Genomic DNA, 23,969 nt, shown 5'->3' with positions numbered 1-23,969 from the left:
CACGCTTCGTTTAATCGTTGGGGAAGCGTGCATGCAAAAGATGAGGGAATTTGGAGATAATGGTTATGTTCTTTTAAGTTGAAGATGAAAGATTTTCTATTTTTTGTTATACCTATTTAACAATGAACCATGGAATAACATACTACAGAGTTAAAAATCTAATTTAGAAAAGTAAGATGATGAACTTCTACATGAAAACTTTTGAAAAAAATACACCGTATAATAGTTCTGGACACATGCATGTAAAAGCAGGGGAAAAACCCAAGAAAAATCCAGGGCAAATAACACAACCAATCTAGTATAACGAACTAACCCTAGTTGTTTCTTTCAATCCCAAAAAGAGAGAGGAGAGTTGTATGGTTTATTGGGCAAATCAACCTATATCAGAATCTGGTAATATCAGTAATGTGCATGTTGTTTGATTTGACACCTTATTGATTTTTGGTGTAGATTTATGGACAGAACCTTCTGGAATTACAACATTACAGATCAAATATGTCCTCCATCATTATTTATCTTTATGATACGTAAGACGTTAAATAATACCATTTCGCCCTATGACTCTACTTTTAACACAAACTTGGCTTTCATATTCATTATGTTGTTAGCTAAAATCATTCAAATTTTGTTGTCCAATCCATAGTCATCAACCTCCATCATCTATAGGACCATTCATAAACCATATGCAAAACCATCCCATTCAATCTCCCTCTTAGGTCTTTAGAACGCCTAAAGCTACTAGGGACTAAAGTCAAATGATGAAAAAGATAAATATAATTGTTTTTCTATAGTAGGATTGCTAATAGGTGAACATTCATAAGTAAGTAAAGTAGAGAACCAAGCGGCACCCAATTATCACTCTTATTACTCTCGCCTTTTCTTCCTCCACCCTATGAGGAAATGGTGAGTCTAAGTCTCAGACTTCTTCTTGTTGGCATGCTACTTTGTTGACCCTATTTCCCTTGCACCAGCGAGATGTGGGCAAGTTATGGTCTTCTTCTCCATCCTCTTGGATAGGCACAATTATCTTCTTATTCCTCCTCAACAGTAAGCCTTGCGTCTCATCATAAGCAGTAGTGATGACCCCCCAACTCCTTCATCTTTCCTCAAATCTGACACCACCAAGCTTCATGTGCATCTATTATGTATACGAATCACAACCTTCAATTAAAAGTTTGAGATTTTGGAGTGGAAAGCTCTATGATTTTATTTAAAAGATTTAGGTTATCAAGGAAACCTTCATATATTTGAGTAGAAAGTTCTATCTTGAAGTCAGAAAATTCTAAATATGTGAGTTGATTTTTTTTTTTTTGGAAAAAACCGAGTTGGGAGTTCAAGGATTTGGATACAAAGTATTTTAATTTTTAGTTGAATGTTGAATTAAAAATATTACTATTTGAGTTGAAAGTTCAAAACCACATGTAGAAAGTCCTAGACAGTTCCAGATACACAAGTCGGTATATAATGATAAAAAATGAGAATACATCATTTCATCCCATTTCATATCGGGCACGATTTGCTCATTGAAAAGAGAATTATAGACTTAAAATGGGACAAAAGAGTTCGTGACTAATAAATACGTGCCTATTAGCATTCTTTTTTCTAGTTTCACTCGGTTGCAATTTGGATAAATTTTGATAATTTATCAATAAAATCATGTGAAATTGCGTTCCAAACAAACTCTTGCCCGTTTCTTTCAGAGAGAAACGTTACAAATTTCCGGAGGCTTTTAAACGTCGAAATTCTTTCTAGTGGGTCGTGCCGGAAAACCACCCCTGAAAATCCAATTTACAGCTCACACTCCATCAAAACTACACAAAGAATCGCAGCCGTACACGTGGCCTCCACATCCGCCCCCCGTCTTCCCCGGAAATTCAAAATCTTTCGAAACGCCCCCGACCGGCCCGACACCGTCCCACTCCACTCCCCGCGACACCAAACCACCGAACGACCCCTCTCACCGGCGCGCGGGCCCCACATCATGGCCCCACCGGAAAGGTAACTGTATGGGTGTACCATCTCGTACGCGTAGCCCCCGACCCCGACCGGGAACCTACCGGCTCCTCCCCCGTGCGAGCGACTGTGCGTGGAGAAATTTAATATTTTACCACTGTTTAACGATGGTTTCGATGCTAAACCATCTCATAAATGAGTTTTGATAAAGAGGCACGTTTAATTGAATGTGTTTTGATATTTTGTCATTTTAGCCTATTTATGCAATTCAGATGTACTCTCGTAAAATTAATTGATTTTGTGACCGTTTTGCCTCTGTCTTTGATATTTTGGGTGGGCTAGCATGAAAAAAAATTAGAATTTAGAGAGCGTGGATGCATGCCTGCATTAGATAAGTACTTAGACCAGATAGCAAAAGGTTTTAGCATGACAGTCACAGACAGCTTAACTGCACGTATTGTGGTACATAATTTTAATGAAGCCTTCAGATAATCTTATTGTCTATCTCTTTAAATGTGCTGGAGTATAAATTAGTACCTAGTACTCCTTAGCAACGTAATAATTTGTCTTTGTGGCCAGTGGAATTAGTTTACAGATTGAAACATTACCAGCAGCCCGCATGTTATCAAAAAGAAGACAGGGGCAAAACGGTCACAAAATCAATTAATTTCACCAAGAATATATTTAAATTGCATAAATAAACTAAAATGACAAATATCGAAGCACACCCAGTTAAACGTGGCTCTTTATCGTAGCATAACATAACATTAAAACCAACATTAACTATTAACTAGTAAGTAGCAGCAAAACCTCAAATTTGTCGCGTGCGTGCGAGCGAGCCCGCAAAGATGGCGGCCCGCTCCTGACCCGACGCAACTCCAAGCTCCCTCTATTTTCGCTTCCATTTCCCACCTCCGGAAATTCATTTTTTCTCCTTTTATTCACCGCTCTCTCCCTCTCCCTCTCTCTCTTGCTCCTCTTCCTCTTCTCCGATCCAAACGCAGGAGGGGAACGCCCCGCCCCCCGCCCCAATTCGAAACCCTAGGCACGCCGCGTCGATCCGGAGGGAGTGGTGGGGTTTAGCGTGTGGTGGGTGGTGGGTAGCGCTCCGTCGGGCGGAGGAGGGGACGGCCCCGGCGGAGGAGGAGGGGGTGGTGGTGGCGGCGGCGGCTGCGGCGGCCGGCCATGTCGACGGAGGACGAGAAGCTCCTCAAGGAGGCGAAGAAGCTGCCGTGGGACGAGCGGCTGCAGCATAAGAATTGGAAGGTGCGGAACGACGCCAACATCGATCTCGCCGCCCTCTGCGACTCCATCACCGACCCCAAGGACGCCCGCCTCCGCGAGTTCGGTGAGATAGGCTCCCAGCGGCTCCCGATCCGCCCCATTGCGCGCTCGGATCCGCGCCGCGCTTGATTCGTGCTGTTTCGTCTCGGTTTTTTTAGAGGGATGTTCTAGCGTTAGATCTGAAGGGCCTTTTGTCTTTTTCGGCGGTGGTTAGGGCCGTTGTTTAAGAAGACTGTGGCGGATTCGAACGCGCCGGTGCAGGAGAAGGCGTTGGACGCCCTGCTCGCTTTTCAGCGGGCAGCTGATGCTGATGCATCCAGGTGCGTGTGGTCATGACTTTACGTCATTCACCGTTGCACTTCTGATTGTATTTTCCAATGATATGTGGAATTGGTTTGTTCAGGTACGCGAAGGAGGTCTGTGACGCAATTGTTGCCAAGTGCCTCACTGGCCGGCCTAAGACTGTTGAGAAGGCTCAAGCTGCATTCCTCCTCTGGGTGGAGCTGGAGGCAGCAGAAGTTTTCCTTGTAAGTTCACCTGCAATTAGTGATTACTTTGGTTATGAAACACGATAAATCACCGACATTTAGCACATAACAATGATGGTTTGGTGCCACCCGGGCTCCCGCAATTTGGACTATATACACTTTCTAGGTGTATTATTCTATTTAATTGCAGGCTTGCTGAATGCAATGCATGAACAGTTAAATATTAAGACACAAACATAGGATTAAATGTTGAAAGACTAAAACAATCAACATTAGTGCCAATAGGGGATTATGGTTACTGCTTATTCAGTGGTGTGGCAGAAGTTGGTGCTTGTCCTGTAGTTATTCAATACATGGAACCATGAAAACAATTATATCCTGTTGCTCATCATTCTTAACATTCAATTGGGAGTTCATAACTCTTTGAATATAAGTATTATGAAAACACTGTTTATCACTCAACTGATTCCACATACATTGTAGTGACCATTGTGGTAGTTTGGAATTATACTGATTACTGATCAAATTGCGGAATCATTGTGGGTGGAAATGGTTATGTACATTTATGCAATCTCACAATCCCAACAGCACCAATATGTAGTCATTTTACTTGACAATCTACCTTTTATATGGGAGCCGTTGCTGTTAGTATGCACATTTGAAAGCTATAGGTTTCATTTAGTATCTCCTTCATTTATTTGCCAAATCCTGCTTAATCTTCTATGCTTTTTATTAATTATATTTTTTATCTAATCATATTGTTTGTAAGAGAAGGATTAATTCTGTTTTTCATGATCATATTCTGATACAAGGCTAACTACCCTCTGCTTAAATCTATCTTTTAAAATTTCTTACCCAGATGACCTTAAGATTTCTAATCTCTTTCTATTGCCATTTCTTGACTCTTTTAATTATCATTTAAAGCTATTGTGCTGAAATGGGTTTCATATTTTGTGCTATCAGGAATCAATGGAAAAGGCTGTAAAGAACAAAGTGGCTAAAGCAGTTGTACCAGCTATTGATGTGATGTTTCAGGCACTAAGGTAAGTCCCTAATTTTTATTTTAGCCATCCTGTTATATATATATATTTTGCACTTCATTAAAACGTTTCTTCTTCTAGTGAATTTGGAGCCAAGGTAGTACCACCCAAAAAAATCTTGAAGATGCTTCCTGAGCTGTTCGATCATCCAGATCAGAATGTTCGGGCTTCATCCAAGGGTTTGACACTTGAACTTTGTCGGTGGATTGGCAAAGAGCCTGTAAAGGCCATTTTATTTGAGAAGATGAGAGATACAATGGTAGGTTATTTCATACAATACCAATAGTGCAACATGCATACGTTGATCATAATATGCATGAATAGTATAATCACACTTCTGTTTGTAGAAAAAAGAATTGGAAGCAGAGGTAGCAAATGTCTCAGGAGTTGCTAAGCCAACTCGCAAGATAAGGTGATGCTCCTTTTCATTTTGAAATTATGTGTTTGTTAAATTTGTGACCTAATCTTGCCAAATAAATTTCTGAATTATAGGTTCACACAATGTTATGAACTTATGATTGTACATGGGTATTGAGTCATTGATAAAGTGTTGTAGGAAATGCTTGTATAGTACTGTGTTTACATTTTTATTTTCTTTACAGTGGTGGTGGTGGTGGTGGGGGGGGGGTTATATTCCAATCTTTCTGTTATTTTTTAATTCTATATTTGCCTTCTACATGATGGCATATTATGTAAGCATCTAATGTAAGATCTTACTTGTCAGATAGGACCGCTGTCTTTTTATTTAAACTAGACACTCGTACCAAATGCTTATTTACCTTGCAACCATATCATTGGACAAGGAGCGTGTATCATATTCTGCTATGCCGTCACCTAATTTAGACAGGGTATTGGAAGCTTACAAAGCTACTCCATTCCTAGGCATAAGTCTGATAGCTACTTATGTATTTGTAAGGGCAAGAACGAAATTGTCCCTACATTAAGGGGTAATGCTAACATAATACAATGCAAAGTTACTAGTGTAAATCAGTGAGATGATGCCATTATGTGCGGACAATCATGATGCTTCTGTCAATCTCAGTGACCAAAGCTTAAAAATTCGATCTACCTGTCTTGCTAAAATAAAATACATTTACAATGGATTGATCATATGAATTTGTTTGATAGATTTACAATCTTTCCTGTACCTGCTGCACACACCAACCTAATATGTAGCTGGTTTATTTTGTGTCCTGTGTATGCTATTAAACATTGTGATGTTTTGCTATGCTATGTGCATGTATCAGCATATAATGTTTGGTTTGACTGATATGCTTTAAACATTTATCTATAAGATCTGAACAAGAAAAGGAACTTGAGGAGGAAGCTGTGCCAGAGACCACTGGTGCTAACAGTTCTGAAGAGGCAGTGACAGAAGGTTTGTTGCTTGGGTGAACATTTTCAGTGTTATTTTCATTTCTATTACCTACATGAATACTGACACAATTGTATTTCCAGCGCCCATGGAGATCGATGAATACGATCTTGTTGATCCTGTAGATATCTTAACGCCACTTGAGAAGTCAGGATTTTGGGATGGTGTGGTATGTGCGCTGACTTGCATGTGGCATTGGCACACTGTTCATCAAATCATCACACTGAAATACTGTACTCTTTTGAATGAGATGCCATTTTGTTCTCTGATACCAGAAAGCAACTAAGTGGTCTGAAAGAAGGGATGCTGTTGCGGAGCTGACCAAACTTGCTTCAACAAAAAAAATTGCTCCCGGTGATTTTCATGAAATCTGTAGAACACTCAAGAAGGTTAATATTTGCTCCAAGTCTATGCATTTTGTACATTCAAATTTGCAGTCATGTTGAGTTTGGTTTTAATTTTTCTCAAGTGTTCAAAGCTGACAGGCTCTTATATATATTTGTTTGTGTGAATTATGTTTCACTTCTATCTTTTTTTGTTGTTTCTGCTATTTCAGCTTGTCACTGATGTCAATTTGGCTGTTTCGGTGGAAGCTACCCAAGCAATAGGAAATCTGGCAAAAGGTTTAAGAACACATTTTTCTGGAAATTCTCGGATTCTGCTCCCTGTTTTACTTGTAAGTATTGTTAGTCTTTTGAGTAACCATAAACTACTATCGAAGTGCTTGGTTGCTTGTGATATCTTTACACTATATATGTAGTTATCTCTGTTTTGTTGAGGTTTTTAGCCACATCACTCTGGTATCTTTACTGAGAAACTGTGATGACACTGAGTAAAACAGTTCGTGTTGACACAGTGCTTTATCATAAAAATAACGGCCCAGATAGTGTCAAGGAAACAAATGTATAGGATAATAGAGTGATAAGTGATCTTTATAATATTTATACCATTTTTTTATTGACTGTATATAGTTATTTGACTCTGTTAAATTAGTCCTATTTTGCATATCATCCTCTTCTATTTGACTTTAGTTTCTGAAATTCAGTGAATCGTGCAATATTCACTGCCTTGTACTACCTTTAGTTGCAAATATTCGATGTTGACCAATGTCAAACAAAAAAATTGGAGGGAGTATCAATTTAGAAGTATATTAGCTTCTGCAAATCAGTGAACTTATACATTTTCCTTTCCAAATGCTCTTAATTCTTTTTTACAGGAGAAGTTAAAAGAGAAAAAACCAACTATGACGGAAGCTCTTAGTCAAACGCTTCAGGCAATGCATAAGTCAGGTTGCGTCACACTTCTTGACGTGATTGAAGGTTAGTATTTACTATTTTGGTAGAAGTATTTTCTATGGTCACATGCAAGGAATGGGTGCTCCTACTTGTTGTCCCCTTTGAGCTTGAAAATGCTGTACTCATCTTCTAGTCGCTCCAAAATCTGAATAAAAGTGTTTGTTGTGTCATTACAGATGTTCGGGTGGCTGTAAAAAACAAGGTCCCTCTTGTTCGATCCTTAACGTTAAACTGGGTTACGTTTTGCATTGAAACAAGCAATAAAGCAACTGTGCTGAAATTACACAAGGATTATGTTCCTATTCTCATGGAGGTGAATAGTCATTTTGTAATTTACTGCCTGAGTTTGTTTTGTATTTACTGTTGTTTATGCTCACTATTCTTTATTTTCTTTTTTTAGTGCTTGAATGATGGCACGCCGGAAGTGCGCGACGCTTCATTTTCTGCCTTGACTGCTATAGCTAAGGTTTGTTTCTCGTGAACATATTTTTCTTGACATCTTTATATCGTATATATATTGAAATTTTGCTTTCTTAGATGGTTGGCATGAAACCCTTGGAAAGATCCTTAGAGAAATTAGATGACGTGAGGAAAAAGAAACTGTCAGACATGATTGGCTCTGCCAGTGATACTGCTTTAAATTCAGGGACAGGTTTGAACTGCTGTTTGACTGTTAATTTCTTCTTTTCCCATGTTTCAAAATGAGATCCATTTGCCTCTGTTTTGTACTGATTCCTATACCAACTATTCCATTTCAGTGCCAGCCTCAAATTCTGGAGTTGGCACATCTGCTCGTGAGGTACATTGTCTATCTATTTTTTATTTTACTGTTGCATCAAACTAAAGTGTATAGTATGTAGTCTGCTTGGCGCATTCTGGGGTTAGGTGCTGCTTGATGGAATATCCTCAATTACAATGTTATTTACCCATTATAGCAAGGTTTCAATTGTTATAGCTAGAAAATGGAGATGCTTCTAGGTTGTCATTTAACCCAAAATCCACCTTCAGTATGGTATAAAGCTTAATGACCACTGGCTATTACCAGCCTCGTTTACATTTTAGATAAGAAAAATGCTTCCAGGTTGACATTATATCCCAATCCAGAAAAAAACAATGCTTTGAGGAGCTACTTTAGTACCTTATAAAACTCAAACACCACAGGCTACCTTGTGGTGCTATACCTTGATAAAAGAATAGACAAGCCAACCATAATTTTCCGTGTTTTGTACAGGTTGTGGATAGCTCATCAATGAGAAGATCTGCTGCAAGCATGCTTAGTGGGAAAAAGCCTGTCCAGGCCGCGGTTAGCATTTCTCTTCCTGCTCTTGGATGTTTATACCGTGTTTGAATATTTAGTGCTTGAATTTCATCACTATGCTGATATTTGAGGATTTTTTTTTTCCTTTTCTTATTAAGGCGGTTACTAAGAAGTCTGGAACAGCAAAACCTGCCACGGCAAAGAAGACAGATGGTGGTCCACAGTCAAAGGCCTCTGCTGCTCCTGTAGTTGAAGATGTTGAGGTACTTTGCTCAACAGAGTTCAATCCTTTCTTTAAAGCAAAGCCATTCTTGATATGCATGGCCATGCTTGAATTCTGTATATCTTTGCCATTGTGAGTTTGTGACAAAACAATTTTGTACAGATCTTGTAATACTGTAATGCCCAGGCTGCAGTACTTGTAGCATATTTGTCCATTCTTTTGTGTTTTACCATAATTGTACTAAAACTATGGCATTTTTACTGAAGATATTTCCAGTATGTCCTACTGATGTTTAATTGTTGTTATGGGGTATTTTCTTCCTATTTGCTCATTAGCTGAGGAAGATAGGTGCAAACTCACCTGTTTGTTTCTTTGATGTCTTGCAGCCAGCTGAGATGAGTTTGGAGGAAATAGAAGAGAAGTTAAATTCTATTGTCAAATCAGAGACAATTTCTCAATTAAAGAGCACTGTCTGGAAGGAACGTCTTGAAGGTTACCAATGATTCTGTGCCTCCTGTTTCGTTCTTTATTTTTCTCGGGCTGGAATAAAATTTCGATTTGCTCATTTTTTTTTATCTAAACCGTGGATGTATGCTTAACCAAGAAAACCTTGTTCTAATGCTATCTTATAACTATTTTATCCCTTGCTTTATATATAATATCTTGTCTGTTGATTAAGGAGTTTCTGACGTTCTATTTTAAACATTAAGGTGTATATGGTTGTATGTCAGTCAGTAATATTATATATTATTTGGCAGCTATTACTATGCTAAAGCAGGATGTGGAAAGTCTTACAGAACTTGACAAATCTGCTGAACTCCTGGTTCGTTTATTATGTGCTGTGCCTGGATGGAGTGAAAAGAATGTGCAGGTAATTATTAATAATTTCAAGTCAAGCGAAAAATTCATTCCTCAGTATAATACTATAATGTGATTTATATATTATGATTGAAACAGGTCCAACAGCAAGTTATTGAGGTCATCACATATATTGCTTCAACTGTAAACAGATTTCCAAAGCGATGTGTGGTTCTATGCCTCCTTGGTAAGCTCCCCCCTGTATCGACAACACTATGTGTTGTATACACTATATTATATGTTTGCAACTATCCTTGTTAGTTGCAAACAAAATTCTTTCATCTATAGTTTTGGGTATTAGTCATATAAGCCAATAGGTCCTTTTTCCTGGTTTGAGACTATTTGAAGCGAGAAAGGCTTCTGAGTAAGTCTAGGAGTAGGGCTTAAGCTTCTTCTTTAAACATGAGAAGGCTCCCTAAACAGTGACTAGGATACAAAATAATGTGAAACTTATGCCACCAAGTATTAGTCCCTGCATATTATTTTGGCTGTTTCTGTGGTAGCCTGTAACATGGAGCATTATCTAAAATGGAGCATCCAGTTATTGCTCATATTATAGACTTCTTAGTGTACCTGACAACCAAGCTTTTTGTGTTCTCTCAGGCATAAGTGAAAGGGTTGCTGATATAAAAACTCGGGGCCATGCAATGAAATGTCTGACTGCCTTTTGTGAGGCTGTAGGTCCGGGTTTTGTGTTTGATAGGGTAAGAGAAATCCAAGCAGTTCAATAGCTGTGAAGATCTTGATTTATTACAATAAACAATGTTTAATTGCACTTAATCATGTGATATTAAGGTGCTGTTGTAATTTATAGTTTACTTTGACTTTTTTAGCTGTACAAAATAATGAAAGAGCACAAGAATCCAAAGGTTCTTAGCGAGGGTATTCTTTGGATGGTTTCAGCTGTTGAGGACTTTGGAATCTCCAATTTAAAGCTAAAGGTGCTCTTAGCTTTGTCTGGTTGGGATATACATACAATGTTACTGCACTATTGTTCTTAGTAGCCTTCCTGTTCCAGGATACAATTGATTTCTGCAAAGACATTGGTCTGCAATCTAGTGCTGCTGCAACAAGAAATGCAACCATCAAGCTAATAGGGATGCTGCATAAGTTTGTTGGACCAGGTTTTTTGCTCATTTCTCAATTAAAATATTGCTTGATAAATGCATTAATTATATGTTACTGAAATAAACCTTCCTGCAGATATCAAAGGCTTCTTAAGTGATGTCAAACCGGCACTTCTCAGTGCTCTGGATGCTGAATACGAGAAAAATCCATTTGAGGTTTGTTCTGTTTGGCTGGCATTGTTTGGATATGTCTATTTATGAGTTCTATTTGTTTCCATTTGACATCAATTTTGTCCAATTAATAGGGAGCTGCTTCTGCTCCAAAGAGAACAATAAGAGCTGCAGACGCCGTTTCTTCTGCATCTTCTGGCACATCAGATGGTCTGCCGAGGGAAGACATAAGTGCTAAGATAACGCCAACTTTGTTGAAAAATTTGGGGAGTCCAGACTGGAAGGTATAGGAGGGTTGTTTGTTTTGCCTTGACCTGTTGGATTGATTTTGTAAGTTCCTCAGCATTTTATTTTGATATTGTGCTTATGTGAACTGTTAGCTACGTCTGGAGTCCATAGATGCGGTCAACAAAATTGTTGAGGAGGCCCATAAACGCATTCAGCCAACAGGAACAGGTTCAATGCTTTGGTCTATCTGTTAAATGTGTTTGTGGTGTTATATTTATCTGTGCTTTAATATATTACTTTGTCATCGTGCAAATGCAGTGGACCTGTTCACAGCCCTAAGAGCCCGTCTTTATGATAGCAACAAAAATTTAGTTATGGCGACCTTATCGACAATTGGTGGTCTTGCATCTGCTATGGGTCCCGCTGTTGAAAAATCAAGCAAGGTTTGGAATGTCTAGATTGGTATTATACTTCTTTGTATTGTTCTTTGGCAGCTATAATGATTGCCATTATCTTTTTTTTTATGAAGGGTATTTTGGCAGATGTCCTAAAATGTCTTGGTGACAATAAGAAGCACATGAGGGAATGCACATTGACCGCCCTAGATTCATGGGTTGCTGCAGCTCAACTTGATAAGATGGTTCCATACATCACAGTAACTTTGGGTGATCAGAAAACTGGTTCCGAAGGGCGAAAAGATCTTTTTGATTGGTTATCTAAACATGTTTCTAATATGAGTGATCCATCTGAAGCTTTGCCTTTGTTGAAGCCATCTGCATCTTCTTTGATGGTATTAGTCAAATAATTATAATTTAAGGAGCATCTGTTATTTACTTATCATAGCCATGCTGTACTTGTTATGCATTCTAACATTGACCATTCCTTATGTCCAAAAGGACAAATCTTCTGAAGTTCGTAAAGCTGCCGAATCCTTTATGAATGAAGTTCTCAAGATTTGTGGCCAAGATGTGGTATGCTATAATCTTATCCTTTATTTTTATTCACCTGTTAATTTTTAAGAAACTTCACTCCTATGACCGATATATTATTGATGGTAGGTTGCAAAAAACTTGAAAGATTTGCCATCACCTACTTTGGCCATTGTAGCAGAGCGGTTGAAACTGTCCAGTGTACATGAAGGTGGCCTGGATAATCATGCTTCACAGATGTTTTTATTTTTCTCAAATGTTATCAACATTTGTGTACTGATTTGATGTCACTGTGTCATAATAGGGTTTTCTGATTCTGTCAAGATGGTAACAACAAACATGAGCTTGCCATCAAAAGCAGGCTCAAAGAACAGCAAACATGGTCCAAATGATCGTGGGCCTAATGTTAGCAAAGCGGCATCTCAAGTATGTGTCTTTTGTGCTCGTGTGATTGTTGAAAATGATTGCCTTTTTCCAACAGTAGTTTTTTTGTTATCAGAGAGGAATTCCAGCTAGGTCCTCTGTTACTATGATTTCTACTCAGGACTCTATACAGTCACAGGCGTTGTTTAACATTAAGGACTCAAATAAGGTGAGCAGACATCAAACTCTTCGCCTGGCAAGGGTTATTTTTGAATTATTGTTAATGTTTAATATTATCATTATCCTTAATTATTTAGGAAGAGCGAGAGAGACGTGTTCTAGTAAGGAAGTTCAAGTTTGAAGAGCCACGCCGTGAGCAGATTGATGAATTGAAGGTTCGTACCATGGAAAGATGTTTTAAGCTTCTTGCATTGTTCTCCCAGATATATTTATTTTGGGTGTTTCGTATTCCCATGATTATTATTTTGACCGGGATTACCATGATTACTACAGTTTTTATGATGGCTATCAACTGGTAATTCAAATCTTATGTGCTAATAAATGCCTTTTCTATACTATTTGATTGGCACTATTTTGTGCCGTGAAAAATGTGTACATGTAACAGTTGCATTCAACTGTCTGTCTATATAGTTTCCTGTCACCTGTCAGATCTAGAATTGATGGCTAGATATATAATTGGTTAATATGAAGGAAAGTCTTAGGATTGCAGATGTGCTGTTCTTGTAAGCTCGTATAATATCTGTTGTGCATGTGCAGAAATGTATGTCTTATGTGTTCCGTTGACATTACCATCTGTTGTGTCATGCATTTGCTTCCTTACTACTATGGAGACTTTTTTGACGGATCTTTTGATTTATTAAAATATAATTTCATCTACAGATTGAATTATTTAAGCATTTCCGAGAAGATGTAAGCTTGCGACTATGGAACTCAGATTTTAAGAGGCAGATAGATGGTATTGAGTTGCTACAGAAGGTTGGAAAATGAATAAATGATATCTTGAAACTTCGTCTCCATGCAGCTTGCTATTAAACCTATTCTCTTACCATTTTTAATCTTTCTTTTATGATACTCTGACTATGCAGGCACTGCCTTCCAGTGTGAAAGAAGTGATTGAGCTTCTTGATATACTATTAAGGTGGTTTGTCTTGCGATTTTGTGAGTCTAACACAACGTGTTTGTTGAAGGTAAATCATTATGCTAGTTATTCTTCCCTTATTTTTCTTTTATCTGAGCACTATTACTTATTCATATACTCTGCCATTTCAACCTTTAGGTGCTCGACTTCCTTCCTGAGCTATTTGATGTTTTGAAAGAGCAGTCATACATGTTAACGGAAGCTGAAGCTGCAATTTTCCTTCCATGTCTTATGGAGAAGGTACATGCAGTGCATAAATATTGATTGTAATCTTGAATTTTCACATCAGATACATAGGCTGAAGAAGTATATTCTCCAGATTGATTGAACATACTTATTTAATTGTTGCTCCCTCTGTCCTTTTATATAAGGGTTGAAGCTTTTGAGATTTGTCCCTTAATGTAAGGAATTCTACACTACTACTTGTCCCATCAATCATCTCACATACAAATTCCTCTCTATTTTATCCCTAGCCACCCCCACTCCCTTATGAGGGATATTAGTCTATTTTTCTCTGTCTATAATTTCTCTAAAACAACCTATAATCCCTTATATAAAAGGATGGGGGTAGTATATTTCATCACAATAGTTGGCTATAATTCAACTTTTCCATTCATGCCTAAACGACTGTTATATTGCAGTCTGGCCACAACATTGAAAAAGTCAGAGAAAAAATGGGAGAGCTGATAAAACAAATGGTCAACATCTACTCTCTTCCAAAGCTCCTTCCCTACATTTTGGAGGGACTGCGTTCCAAGAATAATCGTACCAGGATAGAGTGTGTTGATATTATTGGATATTTCATGGACCATCATGGGACTGAGGTGTGGATTGTTCTATCACCCTTTTTCCTCTTCATAATTGGTAGATTGTCCTTGTGCATCACACCTTTTTCTTGTTGCAGGTTAGTGGTTTGTTGAAAAATTTGCCATCTGTTGCGGCATTAACAGCAGAACGGGATGGTGAAATCCGGAAAGCTGCTCTTAATACACTTGCTACAGCCTATAAGAACCTTGGTATGTTTTTTCCACTTGTATTATATTTTTAGTACCCTTTTGATAACTATGCAATTGATATTCCAAATCCATGCATGTGTTGTACCCATTTGTACTGAAATATTGAAGGTTTAATTTCACTTTGGTGAGCTTCAGTAGGATGATAGTGAAAGCATGCTTGATGGATTCATACATATTTGCACAAATGCACATATTAGCATCATTTACATCACAGGGAATTTTTTATGGTATTTGTTTGAAAGAGGTCCTTAGATTACTCTCATTTGGTATTGCAGGAGATGATGTATGGAGATATGTTGGTAAACTTTCAGATGCTCAACGAAGTATGCTTGATGATAGATTTAAATGGAAGGTTATTGTCTATAACTCCACTGGACCTCTGTAGTATCTCCCTTTTTTTTGTTTAAAATTACAAAAATACTTGGTATAGTTGAATTATGCATGATCGTGTTGTTTGATGGTATGGTGTTAGGCTCGAGAAATGGATAAGCGAAGAGAAGGAAGGCCAGGTGATGCTCGAGCAGCTTTGAGGCGTTCAGTAAGAGAAAATGGGTCTGATTTAGCAGAGCAAAGTGGGGAAGTGGTTTCCCGTTCAATGGCAGGGTCAATAATGTCAAGGTTCTCAATCTATCCTTTTGAACAGTTCATCTTCTTTCAGCATTGTTTTGTGGCTTAACTCTACTTGTGTGTGCTTGTATATTAACAGGGAAAACTTTGGGTATTCTGATGCTCACATGGTACCCAGACAGATGGCAACAGCAACACCTGGTCCTGCAGATTGGCGGGAGGCTCTTGATATCGTTGCGCTTGGTTTGCCTGAGCAGGTCATGCTTTTACCAATTTGTCATGGTTCTCTTCTTTGCCCTTTGCATTGATGCATTTTGTTACTAATATAATGCTCTTGCCATGCACTGTTCTACATATAACTATGTCATATATTCTGACATCAAAATGCCAAAATAATTTTCTTAAAATCTAGAAATATAGAATCATATCAAGAAGCCATATAGATAGATGGATGTATTTGTCCAATTAAGTTTTTAAAAATCCTACAAATTACATACACTTGTCTCTACCTATATGACCACAGAAATTGTGTGCAGAGCACACCAACATCACCAACATCTCTATTTAATGACATTTTTTTCTATGTTACATTATAGTATCTTGCTGTGACAACCTGCTTGATTCACTATTTTGGCACAATCATAGGTCTGATCTATTTGAGCTTTTGCAGTCTGTCGAAGGAATGAAAGTTATCTGCCATGAGCTAACTCAGGCAGTTGATCCTGAAAGCTCCGTTCTTGATGATCTAATCAAGGAAGCTGACAGATTAGTTTCATGTTTGGCCGTAATGGTAAGCCTTTGTTTAATTTCTCTTTAGGTACCTTATATCGCTACTACTCTAATGATGGCAAACTTTGCAGGTTCCAAAAACCTTTAATTTTAGCCTATCTGGGGCTTCGTCAAGATCTTGCAAATATGTTTTAAATACTCTCATGCAGGTTTGTTAGTATTCTATTCTCTTAATTCCTTTTGTTTGTTCAATATTGTTTATTTTTTATTATTTTTTTTGGCAGACTTTCCAGATCAAACGTCTCGCTCATGCTGTGAAGGAGGGTACCCTAGATAACCTTATCACAGAGCTACTACTTTGGCTCTTAGATGAAAGAGTTCCTCTTATGGATGATGGAAGCCAGCTACTCAAGGCTCTAAACGTCTTAATGCTTAAAATCTTGGTTTGTATCTCCATTTTCATCCTCAGTGTGGTTTGCTGCCTGTTCTTTTCTAATTGTCATACTTTGAGCAGGATAATGCTGAGAGAACATCCTCATTTGTTGTGCTTATTAATTTGTTGAGGCCTTTAGAACCTTCAAGATGGCCATCCCCTACACCATCAGAGTCCCTTGTTGTAAAAAATCAGAAGTTTTCAGATTTAGTTGTTAAATGTTTAATTAAGTTGACAAAGGTATGCAGTTATTGCTAGCTATTGATGTCCACATATACATGATACTCCCCCTGATAGCACATGTATCTTTCAGGTCTTGCAAAGTACAATATATGAAGTTGACCTTGATCGCATTCTTCAAAGCATTCATATATATTTGCAAGAACTAGGGATGGAAGAGATACGAAGAAGGTTTGTGCTGTTCTCATGGAGCTTTTACCTGGCTGTTAAATTTATTTCTTTTTGGATTTGAGATATATGTAGATGCTTTGCATGTCGTGTAGGGCTGGAGCTGATGACAAGCCACTTAGAATGGTCAAAACTGTGCTGCATGAACTTGTAAAACTTCGTGGTACAGCAATTAAAGGCCACCTTTCAATGGTTCCTATAGATGCTGAACCTCAGCCAATCATTTTGGCTTATATTGATCTTAATCTTCAGGTAAAAATTTACATCATTTTGATTTTCCACAAAGCTGGATTCATGTTCATTCTTCTTTAATTGGTACTATTATGTTGTAGACCCTTGCAGCGGCTAGAATGCTGACACCATCTGGAACTATGGGCCAAACTCATTGGGGTGATGCAGCGTCCAATAATCCAAATCCATCAACTCATTCTGCTGATGCACAGTTGAAGGTAGAACAATTTGCTATTTTCGCACAACACTTGTTAATTTCTATGTGTAAATATTTACATCAGTTGATGTGCTCTTTTGTCTTTCTTTTGTCTATGAATAGCAAGAGCTTGCTGCAGTATTCAAGAAAATTGGTGACAAACAAACATGTACAATTGGTCTTTATGAACTCTACCGGATAACCCAACTGTACCCTAAGGTATATTACTCCTTGTCAAAGTGCTATCCAATGTTATACGAGTAATTGCCAGGTGCCTACATGATCATACTTATTGTTCATCTTTGACCTGGTTCTGGTGGGTTTGAGAAATTGTGATGCCTTATAAATTGATCTTGAACCCTACTCGTTGATTTTAAGTTGTGTTGGGCTGTCTCTGTGTCCTTGTGATAAGAGTTGTGATCAATGTTTAGTTTTAGACCTAACACCTGTTACATACATTTGAATTATCCAGCAAAGTAATTTAAAACTAAGAGGTTTTGAGTTTGTTTATTTCAGTCAGTTACTATCATGTTTGTTTGCCTTGAAAATTTCTCATAGTTTGAACTACCTTTTCTATTTTAATTCCTGAATCAGGAACATTATTTTTTTTTTCAGGTTGATATATTTGCTCAGCTTCAGAATGCAAGTGAAGCTTTTAGAACCTATATCAGAGATGGGCTAGCTCAGGTTTGTTATTTTAATCCTGGAGAGTGGGTTAGCTGTTTTGGTATTTTTAATTGATTGGCAATTTTTGCTCATTCAGGTGGAGAAAAATGCTGCAGCTGGACGAACTCCCTCTAGCCTTCCATTGTCCACACCACCTCCAATTGCACCAATACCTTCTCCAAAATTTGCACCTTCACCAGTTCATACAAAATCGATAAATAGCAAAACAGATTCAAATGAAGATGATGCTGGTGGTGACACACACCCTTTCAGAGGTCAAGGAGAGACTGATAGTAGGTTACAAACTGCTGATCTACAGACAGACAGATACCACCAATCTTCAGGTTTGCCTTCTATGGTACTTGGTGGTCTGTGCATTTCACATTTTAAAATGGTATGGACTTGTTTTGTAGTCTGATTGTTTGAAACATTATTGTTATGCCAGCGGGGACGTTGGATGCCCTTAGGGAACGGATGAAAAGCATTCAAGCTGCAGCTGTTGGTGCCAATTTCGATGTAGTTCAGACTCGGCCATTGCCGAGTATGAATGGTAACACACTCCATGGGGGAACACGGTTGGATGCTGACCCACAAACACAAAATATTATTCCACCCATGGACGAGAGAGCATTATCTGGCCTGCAAGCACGAATGGAGAGACTAAAGAGTGGATCGATGGAACCACTTTAAATACAGTAATTGTATTCTGAAGTATACCAACCATTATAATTTACTGTAAATTTGCAGCATAGTCATGCTGTTTGTAGATAGGCAAGTCAGACGTACAACATGATGCGGGGCTGACTCTTTGTAAGCCCCGTTTGACAACCCATTCTTGCAGAGTTTTTCGGTTCAGTTTTAGATAAGCTAGCCAGATGCTTTGCCTGTAGTTTGCCGCTTAAGGGCCAGATTAGCGTTTTGACAAGTTTTCATTGAGTGTTGAGTTTTCATGTGTTGTACAGCCATAGAAGAATTTTAAACTAACTGAAATTATCATTTGTGGAATCTTAATCATTTATATGCGATTGTGAGTTCAGGGGTGGCCCCGTTTGTGCTCTAGCATGATGTTATTAAAGATGTGCGATGCGTATACTGTATGCCCTCGAATAATCTCGGTCTCTGCTAGTTTACACTCAAGTATGACAGCTGTCCCCTTGTTTGTTTATGCGTTTTGCATAATGGTGTTTTTTTTTGCAGATTAGTCGTGTTAACATGGTTATTTTTTTTACTCAAATCTCAAGCCAGATGACTGGGCAGCAAGCTAACAGCCATCTAACCAGTTTATTGTTGTCAAAACTTTGCGTAGTATCCATCGCGTCGTCCATTTGAACCAAGATTGAGCATTTGGAGGGAAAAAAAATCTCAGTAGAGAATACCATCCTAAATGCATATGTTTAATTGAATTTCATCAGTGAGGTACACCGGATCGCCGCTACTCCAAATTCGGATACGAAAAGCGTTTGTATCTGATATAAGTCATTGTCATATATCTATATTAATATAAAAAGCATGAGTTGGTTCTTTCCTACGGGCACACAACATGATGTACACAAAATTTTCATCTTCAACCAACGGCCATTGGATCTGTATCCATCGGTTCAAATTGCTCACCAATGTCTCTGTCTAGCAATGCTTCACAGGACACACCGTATCCGTTGTTAGCCTCCCTAGAATTAATCGGTTTAATTGCCACAAGCAGCTCCTCCCCTCTAAATGCTCCGAGTGCTCCGTGGAATTTAGTCGGTCTGCTTGCTACAAATAGCTCCTCCTCCTTCTCCACTGTAAATACTCCGATTTCTCCCAGCGGCGAAGGACCCGGTATGTAAATACTCTGATTTCTCCCAGCGGCGGAGGACCCGGTATGGCTAGGTATGGCGTTCGCCATACCTTGATACCTGTGCTAACCCCCTTCCCCTGGCGAGCAGTGAGCTCCCATGGTGCTGCGGCGGGGACGACGATGCGAGTTGGAGACTGCAGCAGCCGAGGAGGGCAACAAGTCGGAGGCGGTGCGGGCACAGGGCAAGGGCGCAAGGCTGCTGCCGTCTCCCGTCGCAAGCATGGGTCCATCCATCGTCGTCCTCCATTCAAATCCTACCTCCTCTTCCATCGACTCGGTTCCCCAAATAACTGGACCACAACAGCTTACTCAGGAAGCTCAAATCCTTTTGACTACTGATCCTGTCCTCTACTCCTCTCTTACTCCATTCATTTTACTAGAAAATGCAGCAATTGTGCACGACAGTATAAGACGATCTGGCAAAAGAATGCACCGAATAAATCATGCTGACCCTCCCATGGAAGCTGGACAACATTAATACTGCCAGATAATGACAGCAACAACAGGTGAGTATGATGTTCTATATGTTGCTGAGGTGTTTGATGAAATGCTTCAGTAGCACTAGCATCTTCTCATGTTTGCAATTTACAGCTATCTTTTCCTCTATGATGTAGCCTTATTTCATAGTTGTGCCAGTGCCCTCTCTACGAATTCTTAACCACACATTTGATCTCAACTCCAGTTTATCCCTGTTGTATTGTTGGACTTAAAACTGTTGAGAATTTCTATTTTTTATATTTAATAAACACTATGAACTTTAGTTGTTGGCAATTTATCTATATGTTCACATATTTTATAACAAATGCGGAAGTACATATTTTAGTCCATAGTTCACGGGTGCAATTAGCATACTGTCTAACTGCATGTTAGGAAATAAAGGACATGTTTTATGCACATAGTTCTTGAGACCGCATTATGATTTCCTGTACTTTATGTGTGCTTGAGTTCTTTTGGTTATTGGACCCCAATGACATGGCTACCGTTTGCTTATGTTCATGCTCCATATTCATCTGGGCACCATCCTTGGCAGATGCAAGGCAATCCTCTCAAATCAGCATCAGACTAATATACAGGTCAGTGTGTTAATTATATTCTATTTGTTTTACTTGTCGACACGATATCCGTGTTTATCAATCTAATTAAACTCAGATAACATCCCTCTCCTTACGCTAAGACCATACAAAAATGGATTGGTCTCTTAATCTCTGTTAGGCACACTGACTGCCCAGTGAAATTCTTAATGGTAAATTTTGGTGATGGATTTATGGATGCTTCTCACTATTATGGTATGAACATCATGTAAATATTGGCTGCTCTTAAAAAATAGCTATAGCATATTTCTGAAAGAGATGCAAGTAAGAATGACTTTTGCAATGTAGAAACCAATGGGAGTGCTATAAAAATCAGTACAAATAAAAAAAAAGGCAGGGGGCTAGCATTTTGGGAAATTATCATAACCTATTAACCTGTTTGTTTTTCTCAGAAAACTTCCCTAGCTATCCTTGGGAAACTGAAGTAGAGGTTTAATTCATGTTTGGAAGCAAAATCTTTCTAAAGTTTTATCTTTACTACCTTGCTATAATAAATTTGGTATACTGGATTTGCAACATACCTGCTTTATGTTTTTTATATGGCTTGCATAATTTTCCTTAACCAAATATTGATAATCAGCTTTTCTTTACTACCTTGCTATAGTGAACTACGTCTAAATTTGAACCTTGTCGGTCATTTCACAAGAGCTACACGTTTTTATTCCCGTTAAAAACTGGCCAGTTGGTACAATCCTAAGATTCTGGCATTAAACTAAAATACATGATGTTTGAGAAACTATAAGTGCATAGATTTTTGTTTTGCTAATAAATATGTTTTATTCAGCTATATATTTGTCCAGATCTTTTTTGATTAATTGCAGATCCTTTCTTGTGTTTGGTACTTACAATTCATGTTATAAATCTGCAGGAAACTCTATAGATATTTTTGAAGAGAAGTGCAGCAATGAGGTTTCTTATGATCTATCACTCAACCTGATGATGACTGTATAAGGTAGCAACAATATTTATAACTGTTTCGATCGCTCCCTGACAATCTATATATTTTCATCTAGTGAGTAAAATATTCATAGTTGTTGATGCGTAATTATACTCAGTGATGCCAGCTTGGCAGGCCTCCACCCACTGATTTTACTTCTCTGTATAAATTAGGAAAATGGCAACTTGAGTAGACAAATAAAAATTTAGTTCTCTTTATTGTCAGTCATGTACATATTTTATATACTTCACTGTTAGTCATGTTCTTACTATTGGTTTATAAGAGTTTGTAATTGTTTTAGTGTAGCTAAAGAGTTTGTATTTTAAGGAATTCATTAATTTGAAGAATAATCTAAAATATGTCTTAACGTTAGTGGTTTTGTTTTCCATGCTCCCAACAATCGACCCCTCTCCCTTCTACAGCTATTCGTGGCCACTTGCAGTGTAGACTGGACATATTAAGAGCTATTCACCGAAAATGAGTTGTAGGAAAGGAAATATCATTGATTGAGTTTTCTATTTATTTTAAACTTGCTTTTATGGTTGAGAACTAGCCCGACGCAAGACACGATAAAAATTTAGTCGGATTATCTCAAGATTTAGCCTATTAGATGAATAATTAACATAGAGTGTGTTGTGCCAATTATATGCTTCATGTAATTAGCACGTGGACATGAACATTCTTAGCCATTCAAGTTGTGAGCTCAGTGCACGCTTAAGAATCATCTATTCAGGCAATCGTTTTTTTTAGAATGGATATATTATCTCACCAATATGAAAGCTTAGAATTTACTTCTGCTTTTTATCAGGAATTAACATATATGGCGCAAAACATAATTCAAAAAACTTGCTTTGCACGTGCATGGTTATTAGTGTAAAAAAAAACACCAGTTCGCCGCTACTCCAAATTCGGTAAGATGAAAAGAGCTTGTATGTAATGCCAGACATACAGCACCATGACTCAGGGGTGGTTGGTAAAACAACAAACGACGTAATTTGTAAACGAAAAATAATTTATGAATAAACTTTTATATAGTTGCTCTTAGCTATCTAAAACCAAGGTTGAAAAATAAACTATGATAAAAAACTCTAAATTAACTTTAAATTTAATATTGAAAATTTAAAATTTGGTTATAAGCATAGCATGCGGGAAATTATGATAGCGTGTGCTTGTAAAGGTATTAGAGCTGGGATTGAGATCCAACAACAACTACAAGTTAGGCATTGTAAGTAATCTCAACTGTTTATTTGTTCAACGAAAGGCTACTCCAGAGTCATGAGTCAGGATTATTAATCAAAGCTGCTCTACATATACTGCTCCATCTTTTCGCTCATTGTAAGCATAAGCAAAGTTTTTATTAATGATTTAAAAATAGTTTATGGATAAATTTTTAACTCCAAATCACTCTATATTTAAGTTAGATAATTTAAATTTTAGCTTATAAAAATAAATATAAATGAAAATATGGGGCCACGAGGGTATAACCTCGTCAGGCCCCCATATAGAAAATTTAACTATTTGTCACTTTTATATATAGATTTGCCACTCTACTTTTACTGTAGTTGTGGGAGAGATTAAGCGGTTGTGGTAAAGAGTGGCAAAAAATTAAAAGTCCCTTTAACCTTAAATTTAGAGTTGATTTTGGGTTTTTTTTACCAAAATTTATTTTTTGGTCTTAACTTTTAGATCATTAATGATACATATACACAATTTTTATTTATAAATTATTTTTTGTTTGCAAATATGTTGTTTACTTTTAAACAACCGAACAATGCATGTAGCATGGCTGTTAAAACGCTGCGGGGCATGCATGTCGCCGATACAAAACCCACCCGTCACAAAACCCATAACTATAAGCTAAACCCATACCTATAAACCTCTATAGGTGCAAAACTAAATCCATACCCATATCCGCTGGGTATCCGAAGCCCAATGGGTAACCACTGGGTGAAACCATATCAAACAAAAATATCTTTATCAAGACATCTCTATGAGTATATTGATGTTTTTCAATATTTAATTGTAGGTAATAAACAAATAAACACAATTGACTGATTAATATAGCAACAAGAAAATAAAAACACATATAATAGCAAGCAAGTAAAACTAAGCTCGTCGAATTCTAAAGTTCAGTCATCCAATCATATTGATGCAAATAGCCAATCAT

General features: G+C 37.8%; 1 protein-coding gene across 1 annotated transcript; it reads left to right on the top strand.

The window, feature by feature from the left end:
• The first annotated feature begins 2,883 nt into the window (after positions 1–2,883).
• On the top strand, positions 2,884–18,994 carry LOC102722176 (protein MOR1). The gene is made up of 52 exons (XM_006646366.3): positions 2,884–3,301; positions 3,452–3,557; positions 3,641–3,764; positions 4,689–4,768; positions 4,847–5,024; positions 5,113–5,177; positions 6,061–6,143; positions 6,224–6,309; positions 6,416–6,529; positions 6,697–6,816; positions 7,357–7,459; positions 7,612–7,748; positions 7,836–7,901; positions 7,973–8,087; positions 8,194–8,234; positions 8,667–8,738; positions 8,852–8,956; positions 9,303–9,408; positions 9,675–9,787; positions 9,874–9,961; positions 10,378–10,478; positions 10,608–10,715; positions 10,793–10,898; positions 10,978–11,057; positions 11,147–11,296; positions 11,393–11,468; positions 11,559–11,683; positions 11,770–12,030; positions 12,137–12,211; positions 12,299–12,380; positions 12,474–12,595; positions 12,669–12,761; positions 12,850–12,927; positions 13,433–13,528; positions 13,639–13,740; positions 13,830–13,931; positions 14,333–14,515; positions 14,596–14,707; positions 14,983–15,059; positions 15,180–15,325; positions 15,414–15,531; positions 15,945–16,064; positions 16,135–16,212; positions 16,288–16,446; positions 16,518–16,676; positions 16,750–16,847; positions 16,940–17,096; positions 17,177–17,293; positions 17,395–17,490; positions 17,887–17,958; positions 18,035–18,281; positions 18,383–18,994. Exons 1-52 carry the CDS (start codon positions 3,139–3,141, stop codon positions 18,625–18,627), a joined length of 6,006 nt encoding a protein of 2,001 aa, XP_006646429.1. The 5' UTR covers positions 2,884–3,138; the 3' UTR covers positions 18,628–18,994.
• Positions 18,995–23,969: the final 4,975 nt, after the last annotated feature.

This window comes from Oryza brachyantha, chromosome 1 (genome assembly GCF_000231095.2).
Source record: "Oryza brachyantha chromosome 1, ObraRS2, whole genome shotgun sequence".
Classification (NCBI taxonomy): Eukaryota; Viridiplantae; Streptophyta; class Magnoliopsida; order Poales; family Poaceae; genus Oryza; species Oryza brachyantha.
This window is presented reverse-complemented; position numbering and strand designations above follow the sequence as displayed.